This window comes from Rutidosis leptorrhynchoides, chromosome 8 (assembly GCF_046630445.1).
Source record: "Rutidosis leptorrhynchoides isolate AG116_Rl617_1_P2 chromosome 8, CSIRO_AGI_Rlap_v1, whole genome shotgun sequence".
Classification (NCBI taxonomy): Eukaryota; Viridiplantae; Streptophyta; class Magnoliopsida; order Asterales; family Asteraceae; genus Rutidosis; species Rutidosis leptorrhynchoides.
The window spans coordinates 250,940,404-250,964,100 of record NC_092340.1 but is presented as its reverse complement, the minus strand read 5'-3'; the positions used below and the strand labels follow the sequence as shown (position 1 = coordinate 250,964,100).

General features: G+C 36.2%; 1 protein-coding gene and 1 pseudogene across 1 annotated transcript; both read left to right on the top strand.

Annotated features, from left to right (window-relative positions):
• Positions 1-385: 385 nt before the first annotated feature.
• LOC139861562 (jasmonoyl--L-amino acid synthetase JAR4-like) lies at positions 386-3,196 on the top strand (annotated as a pseudogene).
• Positions 3,197-23,085: 19,889 nt separating this feature from the next.
• Positions 23,086-23,406, top strand: LOC139864103 (uncharacterized). The gene has a single exon (XM_071852684.1). The coding sequence runs from the start codon at positions 23,086-23,088 to the stop codon at positions 23,404-23,406; it is 321 nt and encodes a 106-aa protein (XP_071708785.1).
• The last annotated feature ends 291 nt before the right edge of the window (positions 23,407-23,697 follow it).

Here is a 23,697-nt window from a genome sequence, read left to right as displayed (position 1 = left end):
GAGTCATGTAGACTACACAATGAACTTGATTTCATGGTACTGCAAAAGCCAACAAGGTTGAGTTCACTGTACCTAAAAACATGTGGTAGAAATTGTTTTTAGCCATTTTTATTAGCATTATTATTTTCTTTGTCATTTTTTATTGATTAAAACATGCATCTTAGGTGATATGTCATAAATTTAATGTAAGCTTGATATTATATTATTTATTATTTATTTGTACTAAATATGCAAATTCTAAGTCCCAACAAATCATTATTTAAGACCCACTAAATAAAATTTACTATAATTCTTGGTAACTCAATTGCATTATTTAGAAAGAGACATTAACAATGCTATATTGTTTTTAGTGTGGTATATAATTTACTAATATGTATGTTGTCCCCATTATATTATCACTTTCACTTAAATGACAATTCCAATTCCACCACTTAATTGCAGGAACAAGAAAATGGAGAACAACATATTTGATTCAGAACAAGTGATTGCAGAATTTGAATCAATAACAAAAGATGCAAAAAGGGTTCAAATTGAAACATTAGAAAGAATCTTGAAAGAGAATGGTGAATCAGAATACTTGAAAAAATGGAATCTTGATGGCAAATTTGATCCTCAAACTTATAGTTCTTGTGTTCCTGTTGTTACCCATCAAGATCTAGAACCTTATATTCAAAAAATTGCTGATGGTGCATCTTACCCTGTTCTTACTGTAAAACCAATCACTACAATAACATTAAGGTACATATTTGGATTAACCAATATCATATATATAATCTGGTTTTCTGTTTTTTACAAGTTAACAAATGATTTTGTTATGTTCATAGTTCTGGGACTACTCAAGGGAAGCCAAAATTTGTACCTTTCAATGAAGAATTGACTGAAACGACTATGCAAATTTACCGAACCTCTTTCGCTTTTAGAAACAGGTATCTTATGAAACAGTATAATTTATGTCTAATAGTGCAACACTTATAATAAGACCTTGATATATACAGAGTAAACTGGCAAACAGGTAAATTTTTCTAGTGGAGGCTACCCGGGACAGTTGTGGAAAAGCAGAATTTTTTTTCGCTGGGGTCAATATTTTATTTTAAAAATGTAGCAATTTTTTTTTTTTTGGAAAAATATGGAGATTTTGGGCAAAATTTAAAGGTTTTTGCAACAAAATTTGAAGGTTTTTGGCCAGATTATGGAGACTTTGGGGAAAAGAATCCACTTGGGCAAAATCGAAAGATCCAAAATTGTTGCATTAAAAATTACAAATCCATTGGGGGCGGGTGCCCCCTTCGCCCCTGCCTGGGGATGGGGTATTTAAGCTCAAATTTACGCGGCCTAACTGATTTGAAAAAAAAACCACCCAAGATACATTGCTAGTTGAGATTCGAACTTTATCATATTTTCACTATGCAGTATAGTTTTCGCTCAACCGCAGTAGGAAGGAACTGTACACATAGGATTTGGTACAAATGGTATAAATGGATAAGACCCATGTATATGTATTTTGAGTAGTTTTAGAAACAAATATTGTACATATTGCTTTCTTTTAAACTTTTGTTGCACATATCATATGCTGAAAGTAGTAGTATCACTTACTACATTTAATTAACAAAAGTTGCTTCCTTTTGATAGTTTCTTTTCAAAAAGGGTCCTAATAATGTTAGTATGATGTCGTTCTGTTTAGGGCATTTCCCATTGCAAGTGGAAAAGCTTTAAGTTTCATCTTTGGAAGCAAACAATTCACAACAAAAGGCGGTTTACTAGCTGGAACCGCGACTACGAATGTATATCGTAGCCAACAATTCAAGAAAACAATGCAGGCGATGCAAACCCCGTGTTGTAGCCCGGATGAAGTCATATTCGGCCCTGATTTTCATCAATCTTTGTATTGTCATCTTTTATGTGGGCTCATTTATCATGAAGAAATTCAAGTCATATCGTCTACATTCGCTCATAGCATCGTTCATTCGTTTAGGACCTTCGAGCTAGTCTGGGAAGAACTTTGTTCCAACATTAGAACCGGTGTTTTATCAGCCCGAATCACGGCTCCATCGATCCAAACCGCTATGGCCAAAGTTCTGAGCCCGAACTCTGAATTGGCTAACAAGATTTACAAAAAGTGTTTAGGTCTAACCGACTGGAGCGGGTTAATTCCCGAACTGTTTCCTAACTGTAAGTACATTTATGGGATTATGACCGGGTCAATGGAACCGTATTTGAAGAAGTTACGCCATTATGCTGGTGGCGTACGCTTGTTGAGTGCAGATTACGGGTCATCAGAAGGTTGGATCGGGGCAAATGTCAACCCGTATTTGCCACCCGAAATGACCACCTACGCCGTGCTGCCTAATATTGGGTATTTTGAATTCTTACCGATTGATATGGCTAGCCCGATTGAGCCCAAACCGGTTGGTTTAACCGATGTCCAAATCGGTGAAGAATACGAGGTCGTGGTCACGAACTTTGCGGGTTTGTATCGATACAGGCTAGGTGACGTGGTTAAGGTTATCGGGTTCCATAACCAGACCCCACAACTCCAATTTGTTTGTAGAAGAAACCTCATGCTAACGATAAACATTGACAAAAACACAGAAAAAGATCTGCAGCTTTCGGTTGAATCCGCTGCAAAACTTTTAACTGTTGAGAAACTTGAAGTTGTTGACTTTACGAGCCATGTGGACCTGAGCACCGAGCCGGGCCATTACGTGATTTTTTGGGAAATTAACGGGGAGGCAAGTGATGCACTTTTGAAAGAATGTTGTAATTGTTTGGATAAGTCATTCGTTGATGCGGGTTATGTGAGCTCGAGAAAGGTTAATGCGATCGGGCCTCTCGAGCTTCGGGTTTTACACCGAGGAACGTTTCAGAAGATTCTAGATCATTATGTCGGACTAGGGTCCGCGTTGAGCCAGTTCAAGACACCGCGGTGGTTAGCCCAACTAATCAAACAGTATTGCAAATTCTTTGCAACAATGTTGCAAAGAGTTATGTTAGTAGTACTTTTGATTAACGTATTATAATATTTTGTGTAATGTAATAATATGATTATATGATGTAATAATATAATAGAATACAGTAATACAGTAATAGTTTCGGTTGGTTTTCTTAGGGATGGCATAATATGTTTAAATATTGTGTATACAGAGGTGTTTGATTTTTATGGTTATAACATACTTCATGTTATTAATTTCATGTGTACATGTAAGCAATATGAACTTTGCATATATGATGAAATAAATCAATTTTATAGATTGAAATGACAATTTTTGTGAAGTGTTTAATTTGCATAATTGCATTCATTATATCAAAAAGATGCTAACAGAATTTTAGTTAGATTAAGACAACGATGGTATAGAAATTTGAGAATGACTTGACCTTGTTGGTCATTTATATATAAAAATACAAACTTTTAATATTGTTTTCTAAATATGCATAATTGGGAAGTACCTAAAATAGCTTGATACTAAAATAGAGGAGCAGTAGCCAGGACTAGTAGTGATATATGTTTCACTTGTGCTTTGTGAGTCGTACTTCCATCTTCTCATTCATTCCACTTGGCCACTAACCAGTATATCATATCTATTTTAATAATGTAATTGATTGATTGATACTGTAATAGATTCATATAAAATAATAATTTGTGGGCAAATGTGTATTTATATTTATATACAGTAACAAAATGACTAGTATATTTAGACTGCATAAACAAGTTCAGACGATTAACATATAAAAAAAAGGGAAAAGCGTTGGATGTGGAGTAGAATCAAAACAAAGAAAGAGACATGATGCATCGAACTTTGCGAACCGGGAAGGTAGGCTCGTGACCGCAAGCTATACACTCGCTAAAGGGAAGTTCAAGCTCGCGACTGGAAATTGCCCTCGATCACAAATTCGCGAACGCGAGGGTTATTTGGCCTGGATGACTCGCGATCGTGAGAAAGGCCCTGGGCGGGCAGAATTGGGTTATGATTTGGACTCCTTGTTTCTTCGTGATTTGGATTCGTTTCACCCTATAAATAGAGCCTATGTATCCAATAAATTTATCAATAATATACTCTCTAGTTTGGTCCGTGGATTAAAGTAATCACATTGATTACATTTAAAAAAAAAATCAATTTGATACATATAATCACGTTATATCTCGTGTTCTTTGATTTTTCGCATATTACTTACGTTTATCGTTGTAGGTGGATGATTGTGCTTAATCACATTCGTTGTTTGGGTCCTACAATATCCTTACAACTTGTATAAGAGCTTAGGCTTCGAGTTTGGGAACTGTGACAACCCGCCAAAATCGCCATTGACGGCGCCGTCAACTTATGTCCCGTTACGTGGTCATAGTCCCTAAATGAGACGCGTTTGACCAAAATTATGTCGCATTCATTTGAAACGTGTAGGACTTGCAAAGTTTTAAGTTTACCAAACGATTCGACAACAAGTTTAAGTTTACAAAAGTTATAAAGTATAAATGAAATAATTTGCGACATAATATAAGTTGAAAATCACAGATGCTATCAATAGCGTATGCATGTATGCTTGACTCCAAGCAAGAAAATCAAAGTGTACGCGGAAGCATGTATCAAGTAGCCAATCAAGAACCTGAGAAACATATAGAAAACTGTCAACGAAAACGTTGGTGAAATCATATGTGTATTTGTAAACGTTGTTTTTGAACCATAAGATTTAGTATTTCCATAACGTTGATTATCCAAATCGTTTATATTCCAAAAGTGTTGTTTGTATCACGAGCACCCAATTATCAAGGCTTAACTGTATACGAACCTCTGCATCATAGTGTTAGAACCTACACTATACCCGAAAATATATTTCATTCGCTAACGGTAGCGAACCGTCCGAACGAGGGTTCGTCAAACCCGTATGGATACACACAGTATAAGTTCTCGCTTACACCCTGCAAGGGTAACTAATGATAATTGAATTGAGGCTTTTTGTTCTAACTCGTACGTGGAATGTTTGTTTTCGTACTTGTGTTCAAAGCATAAAAGTATAAAACGTATATGTTTCTCATCCCATTATTTAAAAGAGTAAAAGTTGTTGAAAAGATGGGACTATGATCTCACCGTAGTTGCACGCCAAAGTACTTCAATTTAAACGTTGTGCAATGAAAGTTGTTTAGTCTTGACCTAAATAAGTAAGTTATATCAATACCGGGTAAGACACAAGGTCGGTCGAAATGTGTTCAATTAGTCTTATGGCTCGTTACGACTCGATTATATAGCATGTAAGTCAAGTTGTCAAGTTTCATGAAAGATATAAGTATAAAAGAAGGTTAGAATGATTGCATAAGTCTTTGGTTAAGTTTTACTAAAAGTCAAACTTGGTGAAAGTCAACGGGGTCGGGTCGGGTATCCGACTATTGTTCATCAATAAGTAGTCATATATAAGCATGTTGGCCAAGTTTCATGTTAATCGGAGTTGCGAGTAAGCGGGAACGAAATTGTGAAAAACACAAAAAAATTGGGACAGAGATGTTCTCGCTCTAGCGAGATTTTGTGCACACCAGGGCTCGCTATAGCAAGGCCCCTGGTTTCAGGTGCTGAAGTGCTGAAATTTTTAAGTGCACGAACCAAACTTCTTTCAAACACAACTTATGAACCGAAAACACTCAAAACGCATACCATACATCGTTGGAAAGGTATTTTAACAAGGAATACAACTAAACACATATCATCAACCAAATCCAACATTTACAATAACTAAATCCTCGTCGAATGATCATTTAATGCTCATCATTTAATGTTTCAAGCTCATAAATGCAATTGATGATTCGGGAACTTAACACACACATATAATATGCCGTTTCGTAGGTAATTACGCATACAATACTATTAAACACTTACCAACAACATCTCATAGCATTCAATGCATCAAAATTCATATTCAAGGCTACTAAACCCTAACCAAGAATCATAAATTCAATAATCATGTTAGTGAAGTCTTCCAAGTCAACCTACACATCAAATTGAAGCTAATGATGCTAGTAACACATTTAACACATGAACTTTAACATATAACAACATTTAATCAACCAAAACTCAAGATTAAACTAGTCACTTTTCAAGTTCAAGCTAGTTACACAAAAATGACAAGAACGAGCAAACAAATCACATATTCATGTTAGACTTGAGCCATAGACACTAATTAACACACTTTTAAGTAAAGAACATCAAGAACAAGAAATCTAGAGTTTTTATAAAGTTACCCACTAGAGATGAAATTGGTATCAAGTTGTAGAGGATGAAGAGAGGATTCCAAATATGTAATTTGTTTTGTTGTGAACTTCCTTGAAATGATTTAGATGATGATTTAGTGTTGATGGAGAAAATGGAGTTTTTGTTCAAGTAGAGAAAAAGAAAAAGAAGAAAAGAAAAGATGTGGTGGAGAATGAGGAAGAGTGTGGAGGTCGGTGGAAGAGTGGTTGACTAGTTGACCTAGTCACCACTTTGGCCAGTTGGCAACAGTAGTCCCTCGAGTTTAAAAGCGGGTGCGTGAATTAACCATACGAATTATTTTAAATACGCAAGAGTAAATGGGAGATGTCATAATTAAATAACGGACTTATTAAAAACGCTAATTAACAAAAGGTATGAATTTAGATAACGAAAGATATTATCTAAAAAAAACGGGCGTTAAAATAAATTAACGAAAAAGGCTGGTTATTACATTACCTACACCTTAAAAGAAATTTCGTCCCGAAATTTAGTTGGAAGTAGTAGTCTTTGTTTCTTCCTCGAGACCTTACGTTGCTAATTCTACGAATAAGTGAGGGTACTTCATTTTCATTTGATCTTGTCCTTCCCACGTAAACTCGGGTCCTCTTTTGGGCATTCCAACGAACTTTGACAATCGAGATTTTACTTTGTTTTAAGGTTTGGCTTCACGATCCATTATTTCAACCGGTTCTCCTATGAAGTGGAGTTTGTTATCGATAGTAAGCTTTTCAAAAGAAGTAACAAGTTCTTGTTTCGCAAGAGGCTTCTTTAAGTTTGATACATGGAATGTAGGATGAACAGAACTTAATTGAGTCGGAAGATATAAACGGTAAGCAATGGGTCCAATACGCTCCAAGATTTCAAAAGGTCAATATACTGCGGATTTAGCTTTCTACGTTTCCCGAAATGGATTACACCTTTCCAAGGTGCGACTTTTAAAATTACGTGGTCACCCACTTGGAATTCGATAGGTTTACGTCTAACATCGGTATAGCTCTTTTGCCGACTACGAGCCATCTGGAGCCTTTCTTGGATTTGAACGATCTTAACGATTATTTCATGAATGAGTTCGGGTCCGGTGGTTTGCTTGTCACCTACTTCGGCTCAAAAAATAGGAGAACGACATTTACGGCCATATAAAGCTTCGAAAGGTGCGGCGTTAATACTCGAATGATGACTATAATTGTAAGAGGAATCGGCGAAAGGCAAAAATACAAGTTCGTAATATGTCTTCCAAGGTTTGAATCGTACGTCTGTTTTATTCGTCAGTTTGTGGATGATACGCGGAACTCATGTTTAAACGTGTTCCCCAGGCTTCTTGTAAGGCACCCCAAAATCTAGAAGTGAAACGAGCATCTGGATCCGAAACGAGGTACATTTCTTTAAGATATATTTGAACGACTTATCGGTTTCTGAAAACTTTTGTTAGGACTATTCACCCTCGTGGCGAATACTAGTATAATGTAAAGAGTCTCTCTCGCCATTGAGATTTCAGATGTAAGATTTCCTTATACGAAAGTACTAGTGTAATGCGAGAGAAGTTTCCGCCTCGATGTGAGCATATCAAGCATTTTGTAGTTCGTTGAATAAATCTGTACGAAAATGAGATAGTATACACGGATAACATATGTTTTGAAGCTGAAAGAATTGGTCATTTATTCGGAAGCATAAGTATAGTTTGGTAATAATCAAAGGTGTGTCCTTGGTATAGTTGTTATCAATATTCTCGGAGTTTTCGGATGGCAATAAAGAAAAATAAGGTCATGTATATGGCACATGGTGGTGATTAGGTTGATCGAGTCCAATCACCATCACGAGTCATTAGAACTTTGGTACGACTTACCATAATATAACCACATTGATCGAGTGTCATTATATTACACTAACTCATGCCTCAATTCCTACATCACTCCATAGAATTAAGTTCGTGTAATCGTGAAGATTTAAAATGAACAAAGTGTAACGAAATCTCTAACATGACTCGTATTTAATCGAAGGAATTAGTGCAACTCTGAAGATGCATTTCCTGAGGGAAGTGTATAACTGGTTGTTCACGTCAATGCGGTTCAAGTCAAACAATAATGTCTTTAGGTGCGAAAAGAGTAATGAATTATGATAACGAGTAGTACGCAACCGTAGTGATAAGTAGTGATGACGACACTCACCTAGAGTAGTGGTAGTAGTAACAAGAAGTGGTAGATAGTGAAGAACACCGGTGTAACATTGGTAGTGGTTAGTGATTGCCATAGTGATGGAAACTTTACAGCACTTGTGGATAGTAAGCTGAGACGGTGGCGAATAACAACCTGGGAGACAGAGTTCCCGAACTAGTGTAACTAATGAAGTCATCGTCATCCTAACGCATATGAATCTTAAATTTACGTGTGTTACCAGAAAGTGGCAGAGTACGGGTTCGCATGATGAGAGTTAGGTAACATTAAGAAGTTCACCTAAGAAAGATCCAAGCATAAATGCACAAGTAGTCAAGTAAGTACTAACTATAGCAAATGCAAGTCAGAATACAATGGTTACTATCGGGTTGTAGTCTAGACTCACTAATGCGTCCTAACGACTCTGTCAGACACATTAATGCATATCCTAGATCCCTACAACCAACGCTCTGATACCAGCTGTGACGACCTACCAAAATCGCCATTGACGGCGCTGTCAACTTAGGTCCCGTTACGTAGTCATAGTCCCTAAATGAGATGCGTTTGACCAAAAATATGTCGCATTCATTTGAAGCGTGTAGGACTTGCAACGTTTTAAGTTTACCAAACGATTCTACAACAAGTTTAAGTTTACAAAAGTTATAAAGTATAAATGAAATAATTTACGACATAATATAAGTTGAAAATCACGGATGCTATCAATAGCGTATGCATGTATGCTTGACTCCAAGTAGCCAATTAAGAATCTGAGAAACATAAAGAAAACTGTTAACGAAAACGTTGGTGAAATCATATGTGTATTTGTAAACGTTGTTTTTGAACCACAAGATTTAGTATTTCCATAACGTTGATTATCCAAAATCTTTTACATTCCAAAAGTGTTGTTTGTATCACGAGCACCCAATTATCAAGGCTTAACTGTATACGAACCTCTGCATCATAGTGTTAGAACCTACACTATACCCGAAAATATATTTCATTCGCTAACGGTAGTGAACCGTCCGAATGAGGGTTCGTCAAACCCGTATGGATCCACACAGTATAAGTTCTCGCTTACACCCTGCAAGTGTAACTAATGATGATTGAACTGAGGCTTTTTGTTCTAACTCGTACGTGGAATGTTTGTTTTCGTACTTGTGTTCAAAGCATAAAAGTATAAAACGTATATGTTTCTCATCCCATGATTTAAAAGAGTAAAAGTTGTTGAAAAGATGTGACTATGATCTCTCCGTAGTTGCACGCCAAAGTACTTCATTTTAAACGTTGTGCAATGAAAGTTGTTTAGTCTTGACCTAAACAAGTAAGTTATATCAATACCGGGTACGATACAAGGTCGGTCAAAATGTGTTCAATTAGTCCTATGGCTCGTTACGACTCGATTGTATAGCATGTGAGTCAATTTGTCAAGTTTCATGCAAGATATAAGTATAAAAGAAGGTTAGAATGATTGCATAAGTCTTTGGTTAAGTTTGACTAAAAGTCAAACTTGGTCAAAGTCAAAGTCAAAGTCAACGGGGTCAGGTCGGGTATCCGACTATTGTTCATCAATAAGTAGTCATATATAAGCATGTTGTCCAAGTTTCATGTTAATCGGAGTTGCGAGTAAGCGGGAACGAAATTGTGAAAAACACAAAAAAATTGGGATAGAGATATTCTCGCTATAGCGAGATTTTGTGCACACCAGGGCTCGCTATAGCGAGGCCCCTGGTTTCAGGTGCTGAAGTGGTGAAATTTTTAAGTGCACGAACCAAACTTCTTTCAAACATAACTTATGAACCGAAAACACTCAAAACGCATACCACACATCGTTGGAAAGGTATTTTAACAAGGAATACAACTAAACACATATCATTAACCAAATCCAACATTTACAATAACTATTCCTCATCAAATGATCATTTAATGCTCATCATTTAATGTTTCAAGCTCATAAATGCAATTGATGATTCGGGAACTTAACACACACATATAATACGCCGTTTCGAAGGTAATTATGCATACAATACTAATAAACACTTACCAACAACATCTCATAGCATTCAATGCATCAAAATTCATATTCAAGGCTACTAAACCCTAACCAAGAATCACAAATTCAATAAACATGTTAGTAAAGTCTTCCAAGTCAACCTACACATCAAATTGAAGCTAATGATGCTAGTAACACATTTAACACATGAACTTTAACATATAACAACATTTAATCAACCAAAACTCAAGATTAAACTAGTCACTTTTCAAGTTCAAGCTAGTTACACAAAAATGACAAGAACGAGCAAACAAATCACATATTCATGTTAGACTTGAGCCATAGATACTAATTAACACACTTTTAAGTCAAGAACATCAAGAACAAGAATTTAGAGTTTTTAAAAAGTTACCCACTAGAGATGAAATTGGTATCAAGTTGTAGAGGATGAAGAGAGGATTCCAAATATGTAATTTGTTTTGTTGTGAACTTCCTTGAAATGATTTAGATGATGATTTAGTGTTGATGGAGAAAATGGAGCTTTTGTTCAAGTAGAGAAAAAGAAAAAGAAGAAGAAGAAAAGAAAAGATGTGGTGGAGAATGAGGAAGAGTGTGGAGGTTGGTGGAAGAGTGGTTGACTAGTTGACCTAGTCACCACTTTGGCCACTTGGCAACAGTAGTCCCTTGAGTTTAAAAGTGGGTGTGTGAATTTACCATACAAATTATTTTAAATACTATAATTAAATAATGGACTTATTAAAAATGCTAATTAACGAAAGGTATAAATTTAGATAACGAAAGATATTATCTAAAAAAACGGGCGTTAAAATAAATTAACAGAAAAAGGCGGGTTATGCGTCAATTATTTGAAGACTCTTTCAAACATATATGAAAAACATAATGCCACTAATAAAGTTTTTCTCATGCGTCAATTGTTAATTACCAAGATGAAGGAAGATATGACCGCAACGGATCATATCAACGAGTTCAAAAATCTTATCTCGAGGCTAGCATCGGTTGAGATTGTGTTTTATGATGAACTAAGGCCGACACTAATTTTTATTTCATCTCTACTGGAAAGTTTTATCACGGTTAGTAGTTCCGCAGGAAACTAAACTGGCATTTGAATGAATTAGAGATGTGATTTTCGGCGAAGACACTCGTAGGAGAAACTCGGGGGAATCATCGGCTGATACTTTATTTAGTACTGAAAAACCGTGAGAGGAAAATTGATCGCGTTGAAAGGAAGGGTATGAGAAAGTCTAAGAAGAGGTATCTATCTAAGGACCAAAGTGAAGCTATTTGTTGGGGTTACAATCAAAAGGGGCATTATCAACGTACGTATAAGAATGCTCGTACTAAAGGTGTGAACTTGACCACGGTGGATACGGATGATGCACTTTTGTGTAGTATTGAAAATTAGTAGAGTCTTGGATTCTAGATTCAGGAGATTCTTTTCACACTTCTCCCACTATGAGCGTGATGAAGAATTTTCTATCGTATCGAGGTAAGGTAAGATTGGCAAAAATCAAAAGGCTTGAGATTGACGGAATTGGAGATGTTATATTGAGTACTACTCTTCGATCTAGTTGGGCTTTGAAAGAAGTGAGGTTCATTCCAAAGTTAAAGAGGAAGATTATCTCGGTCGATCAATTGGATGAGGAAGGTAACGCGATTACTTATAGAAACCGACGATGGAAGGTGGATAAAGGTAGTTTTGTCGTGGCTCGTAGACATAGAATGGGAACACTTTACATGGTTGAGGTGTTTGATGAAGACACGGTGGTTGCTACGGTTGATGTTGGAGCCGAGTCTACTCTATGGCACCTAAGATTCGAGAATATGAGTGAGAAAGGTATGAAGATGCTTGATTCGAGTGGGAGAATTCCGGATTTGAAAAAGTTAGAGTTTGGGTTTTGCGAATAATGTGTTTATGGGAAACAAAAGAATGTGACTTTTGGGAAATCGGGTAATGCACCCAAGTTGGAGAAATTGGAGCTAGTTTATACGGATGTGCTTGGTCCAAAAAATGTAGAATCACATGGAGGTTCTCATTATTATGTCACCTTCATTGACGACTCTGCTCGAAAGGTATGAGTTTATTATCTTAAAGCTAAATGTGATGTGTTTGATACTTTTGTGAGGTGGAAAACTATGGTAGAGAATGAGACTAATCTAAAGGTCAAGTGATTGAAGTCGGATAATGGAGGAGAAATGGTAGTCTTGAGTTTAAAGACCATCATGCAAAGCTCGGTATTAAGATGTTGAAAAAGGTATCGGAGACACCGCTACATAATGGGGTCACCGAACGTATGAATCATACATTGAATGAAAGGACTAAGAGTATGAGACTACATTCCAATTTGCCTAAGATGTTTTGGGCGAATGCAATTAATACGGCGGCTTACTTGATCAATAAGGGACCCTCAAAACCATTGGGTTTCCAAATTCCCGAGGAAGAATGGCAAGGTAAAAGGTAAGTTATGGTCATCTTAAGATCTTTGGGTGTAAATGTGTAATGCTTATATGTAGACCAAATATGCGGATAAAGACAAGCTTAAGGCTAAGTAAAAGAAGGATGAAATGGGTTACTGATGTCAGGATGACGAGCCTAGGAAAGTAATTCGCTCTCGCGATGTTACTTTTGATGATGACTCGGTTTATGCAAAATCGAAAATGATGGACCCTAAACTGAACTATGTTACTTTTGAGAAGGATTTTAGGGAAGTTATTAAGACCCTAGAAGATTAGGTGACGGATCTGAAGTCTAATGTAAGGCTGAATACACAGACTATCATGAAGTATATTGCTGAGATAGATACCCTTAAGAGAGAAAACGAATCATTTAGGATTAGTTATGAAACTGAAGAAGATAAGGTATTTATTTTTAAGCGATCAGCTTTTGTGTTAGAATACTGTGAAACAAAAGTAGGAAAGGTGGGTGGAGTTGACTATAAGGAGTGTCCACCCTCGTTTGAACATGACTACAGTGTCACACCACCTGAGAATCAGTTTAGAGAACACTACCTTAATCTTCCACCGATTGTGACTGAACAGGACAAGGGTTAAAGGGTAGTTCATGTTGAAACTCCTAAGTTAGTTATAGGAGAGGTTGTTAAAGGGGATGAGACCAAGATAGATAGTAATGGCAGACCAAATTCCAAGCCATTTACTATTCTGAAGAACCCCGTGAACTAGAGGCCAATCAGAATTAGGAATATATCCTCGATTAAATTCTTTAAGGGCCCTAATTATGAGGAGGAGGAGGACTTCATGAAGCCCACGTGTAATTTACCACCTAAGTATGTTCCTCTTTCTAAATGGTCTCCGGTTAAAACACCTGCTGGAACCCCTGTGAAAAATAGGTCTCCTTCTAGATCTCAAAGACCTATATCCCCTAACAGACATAACCCTAGGTTTGAACTAACTACAGAGGAAATGACTTGGTTACATGTTCATATTTTCATTGTGGGATGGGGGTCATAAGGATTTTAATTGTACTCAGAAATTTACTGCACCCACGAGGAGAATTGAACTGAGTCCACTAATTTTTTTTCCAAAATTACATATCAGTTTCTCCTCAGAAGAATCACATGTCTTCTAAATCTACTTCTAGTAAGTCTGAAGAATAGGTGATTCCTCCACATCTGGCTAAAGCAGCAAATGATTTAAAGGTTGACCAAAACAATGTTTATTTTAAGAAACCTTTACATAAAAATCAAATGTGGAAAACAAAAGGGTAAGATAATGGTGCCAGCAGTTCGGGAACTGCTAAGGTCTTGAAAGAACAGTGGGGGGATGAAAATGTTCAATCAAACTAATTGTTTACTATTTTGTGCAGGTCGCCTACAATCCACGCACCAATACTTGGATTATTGATAGTGAGGCATCCCGACACATGACGGGAAACATGTCCTTGCTTCAAGATGTTAAATCAATTAAAGGAGGACCAGTTTTGTTTGCAGGTGATCAAGGAGGTTTTATTACTGCTCAAGGAATGATTTCAAATTCCTTGGTCAGTTTTGATAAAGTGAGCTACTTTAAGGAGATTACCAATAACCTGCTGTTTGTTTATCAATTGTGTGATAAAAGGCATAAAGTTTTATTCGATGAACATCAGTGTTACATTATGAGAAAAGACTATCAGATTTCGGAAGATATGATTCTTATGATGACACCGAGATGTCAAGACCTTTATATTCTGGATATGTCAAAGGCTTATGTCAAATCAGCTACAGGGCATCAAGCTTTTATGTACAAAGCTACAAAACAATAATATGTCCTATTGCATAAACGGATGGGTCATCTAAGCTTCAGGAAGATAACCATTTAGTTCACAACAACTTGGTTGAAGGCATTAATGTTAAAGGTTTGTGAAACAACCCAACCCGTACTCCGTACGATAACTTTTTTTTTTAAAATGATACACATTTACGTGCCAATTAAATATGTAAACCATTCCACACGCTTCATTAAAAACATACTACGAGTTTAATGTTTACAAAAAGGCACAAAGGCCATTAACGATTATGATACAAGTTTGACCAACTACAAATGATAGTTTATAATCCAAACGACCCCTTGAGCATGGTTTGGGACTAAACTACCCAAAACGTAGGTCAACTTCCAAAAGCTTCATCATAACATCAACAAGGACACCTAGTGCCCAATAACCCCCTTGCCCTTGTCCACACCTGCATCTAAAAAGATATACAACGAGAGGGGTAAGCTAAATGCTTAGTGAATGCAATAATTATACATACACATATATAATATATCTACTTGCAAACACTTACACAATACCGTACACAAGCTAGAAATTCGACAACCATGCAAAACATTATGCATATACCAATAACCGCAATCCACATTGAGCTAGCAATAACAAAAGCATATAGTTCATATTTAAGTATGCTAATGCACAATTCATACAACCATGGTTAACCAATCGTAAAAGGAATGGTACTCTAATTTCCCATTGGTGTTCATAACAACCGTTAGTGCATAACACATATATCACTAACCCTTGGACAACACATATCCGTTTATAAAATCGTTAGTGTACAACACATATAACACTAAATCGGACAACACATATCCATTCATAAATCATTAGTGTATAACACATATAACACTAAATTGGACAACATATATCTGTTCTTAAAACCGTTAGCGTACAACGCATATATCACTAACTTGGACAACACATATCCATTTCTACAAGTAAACACATCATATACGTACATGTATATTTATTCCACTCACCTTGTCACAAGGATGATGATTATGTACGTCCGACCTTTAATGCAATGTACCTAAATCATTAAGTGCACATTCAATACACCAACTAGTGGAATTAACCACATTACACTTACTTGAGCATTTAATGACCCAATTCACATTAAATGACTCAACCATACCAATACCGCCCTTAAATGGCCAAGACCCGACTTTAACAACTAAAGCTAGTGCATTAAAGTCTACTAACCTCAATTAACACAAACTTAGGGTAATTTATACCCATTTCGTCCAAACTAGGTCAACTAGCCCATTTTGGATCCATTTAACACTTTCACTACCAAACTTGTCAAACATGACCTATTTACCATTTCAGCAACATTTTAACAAGTGTTTAATGCTTGACAATACCATTAACACCTACAAACTCCATTTCATTAAACCAAACCCTAGATTATGGTTATTAGGGTTCCATAACAACAACATAACCCAATTTCACCCACTTTACCCCCAAATGGGTCATACAAGTCTCTAGTAACCAAACCCTAGTCATTAATCAATTAAAACTCAAAACTTAGAGTTAGAACTTACCGAGACTATCAACACGTAGCTAGAAACAAGAGGAACAACTTTAATTCTTGCTCCAAAGATCAGCCCTCAATCCTTCACTCTCAAATCTCACTTTAATCCAAATGGGTTTTAAGTTTTGGGAGAGAAATTGGGAAGAAAAGAGAAAAGAAATTACATTAAATGAACAAGTGGTTGTGATTAAATGCTCAAATCTGATCTACACGCGAAAAGACCAAATTACCCCTAAAACCCTTTTAAATAGAGTAAACATCGGAGTCAGAGAAGCAGAGATGCCGCGGCGCGGCGCTATATGTCGCGGTGCGACATTACGAAGGAAAAAAAACCTCTCTTAACCCACATTCTGATCTGGATTTCTTTATATGCCGCGGCGCGGCCCAATTTGTCGTGGCGCGGCATTGGCCGTCACCTGGACACTTCGACAACCTTAAACAAAATTTGATTTTTATTTAATTCGTACACTTAAATCTCACCCCCTACATTCGCCTAACCTTCAATAATAGTTTCATAAGACTTAACGCTATCAAGGCCCATGCATAAACTTGTATGCGCACACATTATCAAGTATATATATATATACACATATATCTATACAATTACGCATAAACTAGCGAGTTTCAAACGTATAAATGATTAAGTATGTAGCTTTCGATACGTACAGGAAAAATGGGGTGTTACAGTTTTCATGTTCTAGAAGGCTGCGTGCCGTGTAAGAAAGGGAAGCAAACCAAGTGGCCTCACAAAGTAAAGAAACATGATTCCATTGATACTCCACTTGAGCTTCTTCATATGGATCTTTCAGTCCTATAAATAAGAAGAATATCACTGGAAATTCTTATTGTTTGGTGGTAACTGATGAATACTCTCGTTTCACGTGGGTATTAATGTTACAAAGTAAAGTTGATACCTTTGTCCAAATCAAGCTGTTAATCACGAGACTTGAGACTCTATATATGTGGAAGGTAAGAAGAATCCGAACTTACAATGGGACCGAGTTTAAGAATCAAAAGATGGAAGAGTTCTGTAATGAAAGAGGAATTCAAAAATAGTTCAGTTCACCTTATACTCCGCAAATGAATGGAGTTGTTGAAAGAAAGAATAGAACTCTAATTGAGACTGCCAGGACCATGTTGGCTGACTCATAATTACCTGTTACTTTTTGGAGTAAAGCGTTTTCTAATGCGTGCTACACGATGAATAGAGTTCTTTGTTGTGAAATGACACGTCAAGACATGTTATGAGCTACTACTTAAAAGAAAACCAAACATCAAACATCTTGAACTGTTTGGTGCTCTTTGCACCATTATGATTCTGGATACTGTGTGTAAATTCTGTCCAAAGGAGTTTTAGGGAGATTTTGGGTTACAGGAATGCGTGTAAAAGGGTATTCAATCTTGAATCTCGATGTGTTGAAGAATGTACTGAAATTGGTATTCAAAGACATGCTCCTATTCCGATTGGTAAAGGTTATCTATGGCAGTTGACTATGATGAACTGTTTGATTCATTCCATCTTCCTCAAGAGAACTATGATGATTAGTAGATTGTTGCAAAAATGATGTATAAAATGTGTATTTCTTCTGAGAACGCATCTGATGTGCATGTGCAATATGATATTCCGATAGAAGCTGAGACAAGTACTCATGAGCTTTGGCCTAATAGTGAATCAGATTCTGATGAGTCTATCTGAGGGGGAGGAAGTGTTTAAAGAAGTAGTGGAAGAGGAACCTGTTCTGACTACTACTGAAGAATCTACTAAGACTGGAGACTTAAGGCGATCAAGTAGAAGGGTATCTCTCCCTAAACGTTTTGATGATTATGTACTTGACCCTGCAGGTGTATCAGGTGCTGCAAGAGATGGATCTTCTACCTCAGACAATAGATCTAACCCTCGGCTAATGTTGTGACTTATTTTTATACTCATTTGAATCAGATGGGAAGAATCTTCAGGAATGCACACTCATGCTTTGTGTCGCAATTTGAACCCGAAGATGTCAAAGAGGCATTGATGTATGATGAGTGGGTTACAGATATGCAAGAAGAACTGCTTCAATTGAGTCATTTGGGTGTTTGGCGCCTAGTGATTCCACCAAAAGGCTGTAAACCCTATGGCCTGAAGTGGGTTTTGAAAAAAGAAATATGATCAAGGTATTGTGATTTGCAATAATGCTAGACTGGTTGTTAGAGGTTATCAGCAGATTCTCGAGATTGATTTTGATGAGGTATATTCTCCAATTGCTATATTGGAGGCAATTATAATGTTTTTGGCGTTTGCTTCGTACAAAGGTTTTAAAGTGCATCAGGTGGATGCTAAGAGTGCATTCTTGTATAGCACTCTACAAGAAACATTGTATGTGACTTAGCCGTCGGGTTTTGTCAATCCACATCATCCAGAAAAGGTGTATCTCCTAGAGAAAGCACATTATGGTCTTCATCAAGCCTCGAGAGCTTGGTATGCTACTCTGTAAAACTACATGATAAAGAAGGGTTTCAAGAGAGGAGTCATCGATCAGACTTTGTTTATCAAAGAAAAGGGTGATGATATTATGCTGGTTCAGGTCTATGTGGAGATATCATCTTTGGATATACAGATCAGAAAATGGTAGATGTATTTCAAGAAGTTATGCAGATGCGATTCAAGATGAGTTCACTGGGTACTATTAGTTTCTTCATAGGTTTGCAGGTTGATCAAATGGAAAAGAGCATCTTTCTACATCAAACGAAGTATGTAGCTTACATCTTGATCCGGTTCAAGATAGAAAATGAACGAGTTGCCAAGAATTATCTGTCGGTGAATCACGGGATTATGTCAGAAAATCAAGGGGAGAAAGTCAACCAAACCTTATATAGAGCTATAATTAGTTCCCCTATGTATCTTACAGCATTACGCCCTGACATCATGTTCGCCACTTGCTTGTGTGCTCGTTATCAGGCGAATTCGAATGTAAAACATTGTTACCAGCAAAGAAGATCATGAGGTATCTCAAAGGGACTCCTAGTTTGGGCTTATGGTATCCTCAAAAAGATGGGTTTGAGTTAACAGCTTATAGTGACTCTGACTACGGAGGTTGCAAAAGAGACTACAAATCTATCTCTGGTGGTTGTCAATTTCTGGATAGCAGGTTAGTGTGATGGCAGTGTAAGAAGGAGATTGTTGTTGCACAATCAACGTGTGAAGCTGAATATATTGCTGCTGCAAGCTGTACCTCTCAAGTTGTCTACATTTAACAACAACTGTGCGATTACGGTTTGCATATTTCTAACACTCCTGTTTATGTTGATAATAATGCTGCTATTGCTGTGACTAAGAACCCTGTTAACCATTCTAAGACCAAACACATTGGGATCAAGTATCATTACATTCTAAGACCAAACACATTGCATCTGCATGCTGCATACATTTGAATGTTTAGTTAGAATATTTCCTACTTTGCATGATTTTTTTATTTTCTGTTTTGCATATTTTCTTAAGTTTAGATGAGATATAATTCGAAAAATCAAAAAGATTTTTGCTTTTATTATTTTAATGGAGAATATGGCATCATCAGAAAATACAATATATATATATATATATATATATATATATATATATATATATATATATATATATATATATATATATATATATATATATATATATATATATATATATATATATATATATATAATGAAAAACCATAAAAAGATGAAAAAACATAAAAATGAGAAGTTGTTATGTTATAGGGAAATGATTGTCTTACAGAATTTTCATGTTTATCGTTTTGCGTCTAAAGTAAGTAATGCATGATTAGTCAATGATAAGTTGATAGACTTAGATGATTGCATTTTGGAATGAGATGATCACACAAATAGTACTAAGTAAGTAATCTTGACAAGAAAATCATGGAAAGAGTTACATCGGTTGAGGGTAGTCACATAACTATCACTAAGAATGTATCAAGAAATAATTATTCAGGAACTCAACAGAAGGTTGAAGTCTCCCCTATTACGATTCATACTCAGTAGAGAAGGATTGCTAAGTAAGTCCAAAAGGTGAGTTTAATCTGTCCAAAATGTATACTAGTTTTTATTTGCCCTTAATACTTGGGCCGAAGTGCGACTAGTAGGCTCGTTGGTTATCCAAAGGGGAGTGTTCTCACTATGAATGGGTTGAAAAGTTCAATTCTGTATCACAGACAATGAATGATTTGAGAATGTGACATCAAAGGAAGGAGACTACTTCAACGCCAAAGATTAAACAATGTGATTCATCTCAACTCAAAGACGGTGGTGAATCATCATAGTTGTAATTATGTTTTACGTTACTTATTTGTTTATTTGCAAAACGTTACAAGGAGCAACATCAGAAAATACAAAAAAAAATGTAGTTTATGCTTGTAAATAAAGATGGTGCATCACACACATTAAGAATTCAAGGATTCAGAACTAACTACAATGTCAGAGCATCAACAACAATCTATGTGTGAGACAAGAGATGTCATCAAACAATAAGCCGTTCAGAATGACTTAAGTTATCTGAAACTGAGGGGGAGAAGAGTTTATCAGATCTAGAGAACTAAACTCATTCTGTCTATAACTCTAATACTTAGCAGAACTACACATCTATTGTCTATGGTAAGGGTTTGTGCCGATTGACCTATATAGTTGGGGACATTTTCTAGAGGATATTCTGACTTAGATTTCCATCACTCCCAAAATATATCATATCATTCCATCATTATGTGCTTTCCGCTCAAGCATGGGGTTTATAGCCATTGGTACCTAAATACGTTCTTTCAGAGTATTCAATAAAATTGAGACAAGCAAAGCTTTCTGAAATGAAATGTATGAGTTTAAGGTAGAAGCTCATGGTTTCCAGGGTTGCTAGAAACACCATGAGAATTTTTGTGTTCAATTAAATTGAAAGCACATCGAGGCGATAGCAGACAACGTCAATAATTTGTGCTCAATTGACTACCTAATAAATTGTGTGATCCCAAATGATGAATGAGTCTATTATTTTGGAACACGTAGTAATATGTTAAAGTAATTGATATCGCTCCAGTTATACACATTTTATATCACGATATCGGTTCTTTATGGTTATAATTTAGCGAAGACTTGAAGACTTTTGCAGTTATTCTAGAGAAAATGACGATTTTAGCTCAAGAAGTCTTTGGTTTAACTTTTTGGATGAATTCAGAACAGTATTAGCTTTAAATAGACTCAAAAAAGATAAAACGAGAAAAAAAACGAAGATTTGCAGATGCAGTTTGAATCATGGTCGCAATTAGAGGATACCGATCGCGATTTAGTCACCAGAAAGTGGAGTTTTCGATTTTAGCTTGATCGCGGTCGCGATGTAGGTGATTGCTGCCGTGATACATTGGCAGAACTTTAAGATTTTTGAATGCGGGCAATCACGGTTGCGATAGACCTTTTGTGGCCGCGATTCGGGGTCGGTTTGCTATTTTTTCTGCCTACTATATATACACGGGTTTTTACCCCAAATTAGGTTATGCAGCTTTTCACCTACGGATTTGAGAGGGTTTTGAAGACTACCATATATTCTTTGAAGATTGTTTTATGACTTTGATTGTTTTCATCATTAATTACTTTAAGTACTTAATTCCTTCATTAATTTCAGTTTTGTAATCATGAATTCTTTTACTTCCCATTATTTTGTTTCTTGCACTTTTAATATGTTAGGCTAAATCTTTAGTGTGTTTAATTGAATGTGAAACATGAGATATTGGATTGTTCTATATATATTGGCTTTAATGTCTTGTTGATTTAAAATACTTGTGCTTGATTAAAGAACCATTGTTGTGCATGATCTATACTCTTAATTCAATTACATAAATTGTTAATCGTTTAATGTGAGTTAAATTGAGATGCAATTTATGCTTCAACACTTAGGTGATCTAGACAATTAGATAAATGATTTCAAGTGATTGTGTCATTAGTTTAATTAGTATTTAAAAGAGTTGTGAACAACATAATCGCGTAAGTATTTCAAGTGGTTGTTATAGTTATAATTTTACGTGATTTTAGTCCAAATCAATTCTCATTAATTCTATCAAATTTTAATCTTTTGAAGAAGGTTTATGTGAGTTTATTAACTTCAATTGATTTAGACTTTGTGACAAGTCATTTGACTATATTAAGGGCATAATAATCAGTAATAACTACAAGAACAATCCACATCGATAGTGAATCATTCAAGTAGGCACCGTTTTCTCTTTATTGATTAATTCGTTTTTCTTTACTTCACGTTATTTTCTTGATTTGAAATACAATTCAAACTTCTTTTATTAAACTGTTAGGATAATTAATAGTTTTAGAATCTTAATTAAACTGCTCTCTGTGGATAGAACTGGTCAAATTACTTATTAGTTATTGCATGATCGGGTTCTAGTTGCCTGAATTTGTGTGATAATTATTAAGTTTTTAGCTAGTCATTTTAAGGTACGATTTCACATATCAACGTTTTGGCGCCGCTGCCGAGGAGTGGTTCTACATTAGGATTTTAAGCATACCTTTAGGTATTCGATCCTTTTGTGAGAAGCAATTCTTGCAAAAGTTACTTTTTTGTTATTTTTGTTTGGATTTACGCGTGGTTTTGTTGTGGTGTGATCGCAGATTAGGTACTAATAACTCTGGAACTGTCTAAAGTTTACCATACACGCAGTAAAGCTAAAGAAGAGCAGGAAATCGCTGAAGGTTTCTCAGTTTTACCTTTTTATATTCCGGATTTCGAATATGTTAAGAAGTAAGAAGTTTCTATGGGTGAACCAGCGCGAGGTCAATCTATGGAGGCGATGATGAAAGCCACAAGGGCTGGTAATGGACATGCCATTACACAACCAGTAGTTGCTATAGATTTCGAGGTTAAGTGGTAGATTCTAAATATGATAACAGACCAGTGCCAGTTCAGGGGTACACCGAAAGAGGATGCATTCGAGCACCTTCGAGCTTTCAAAAGCATCTGTAACTTGTTAAAAAGCAACGAAGTTGCAGAAACTGTTAATTATTTGAGGGTCTTTCCTTGGTCTTTGAAAGACGATGCAAAAGATTGGTTGGAGTTATTGCCCGAGGGTGAGATTGACAGTTGGATGGTTATAGAAGACAAGTTCTTGCAGAGTTTCTTTCCTGCTTCAAAGGCTGCAAAGTTACAGAGTGACATTAATCACTTTGTTCAAAAGTCAAACGAGACACTTTATGGTGCATAGACACGATTAAGTAAAATGTTACAAAATTGTCCTCAACACGGGTTGAACAATTTCAATAAGGTCCAAATTTTCTACAAGGATGTTAATGTGCCAATGAGGAAGGAAATTTACATTGCTACAGGTGGGTCTCTAATGAAAAAGACACCGGATGAAGCCTATAACATCATCTCAGAAACAGCTAGACACTCAGATGATTGGCACCAAGAGATGGATGTTTCTCAATCATCTCATTTCGCTAGTACCGAAACTAGTGACGAACTCGCTTCATTTAAGGCACAACTAGCAACCATC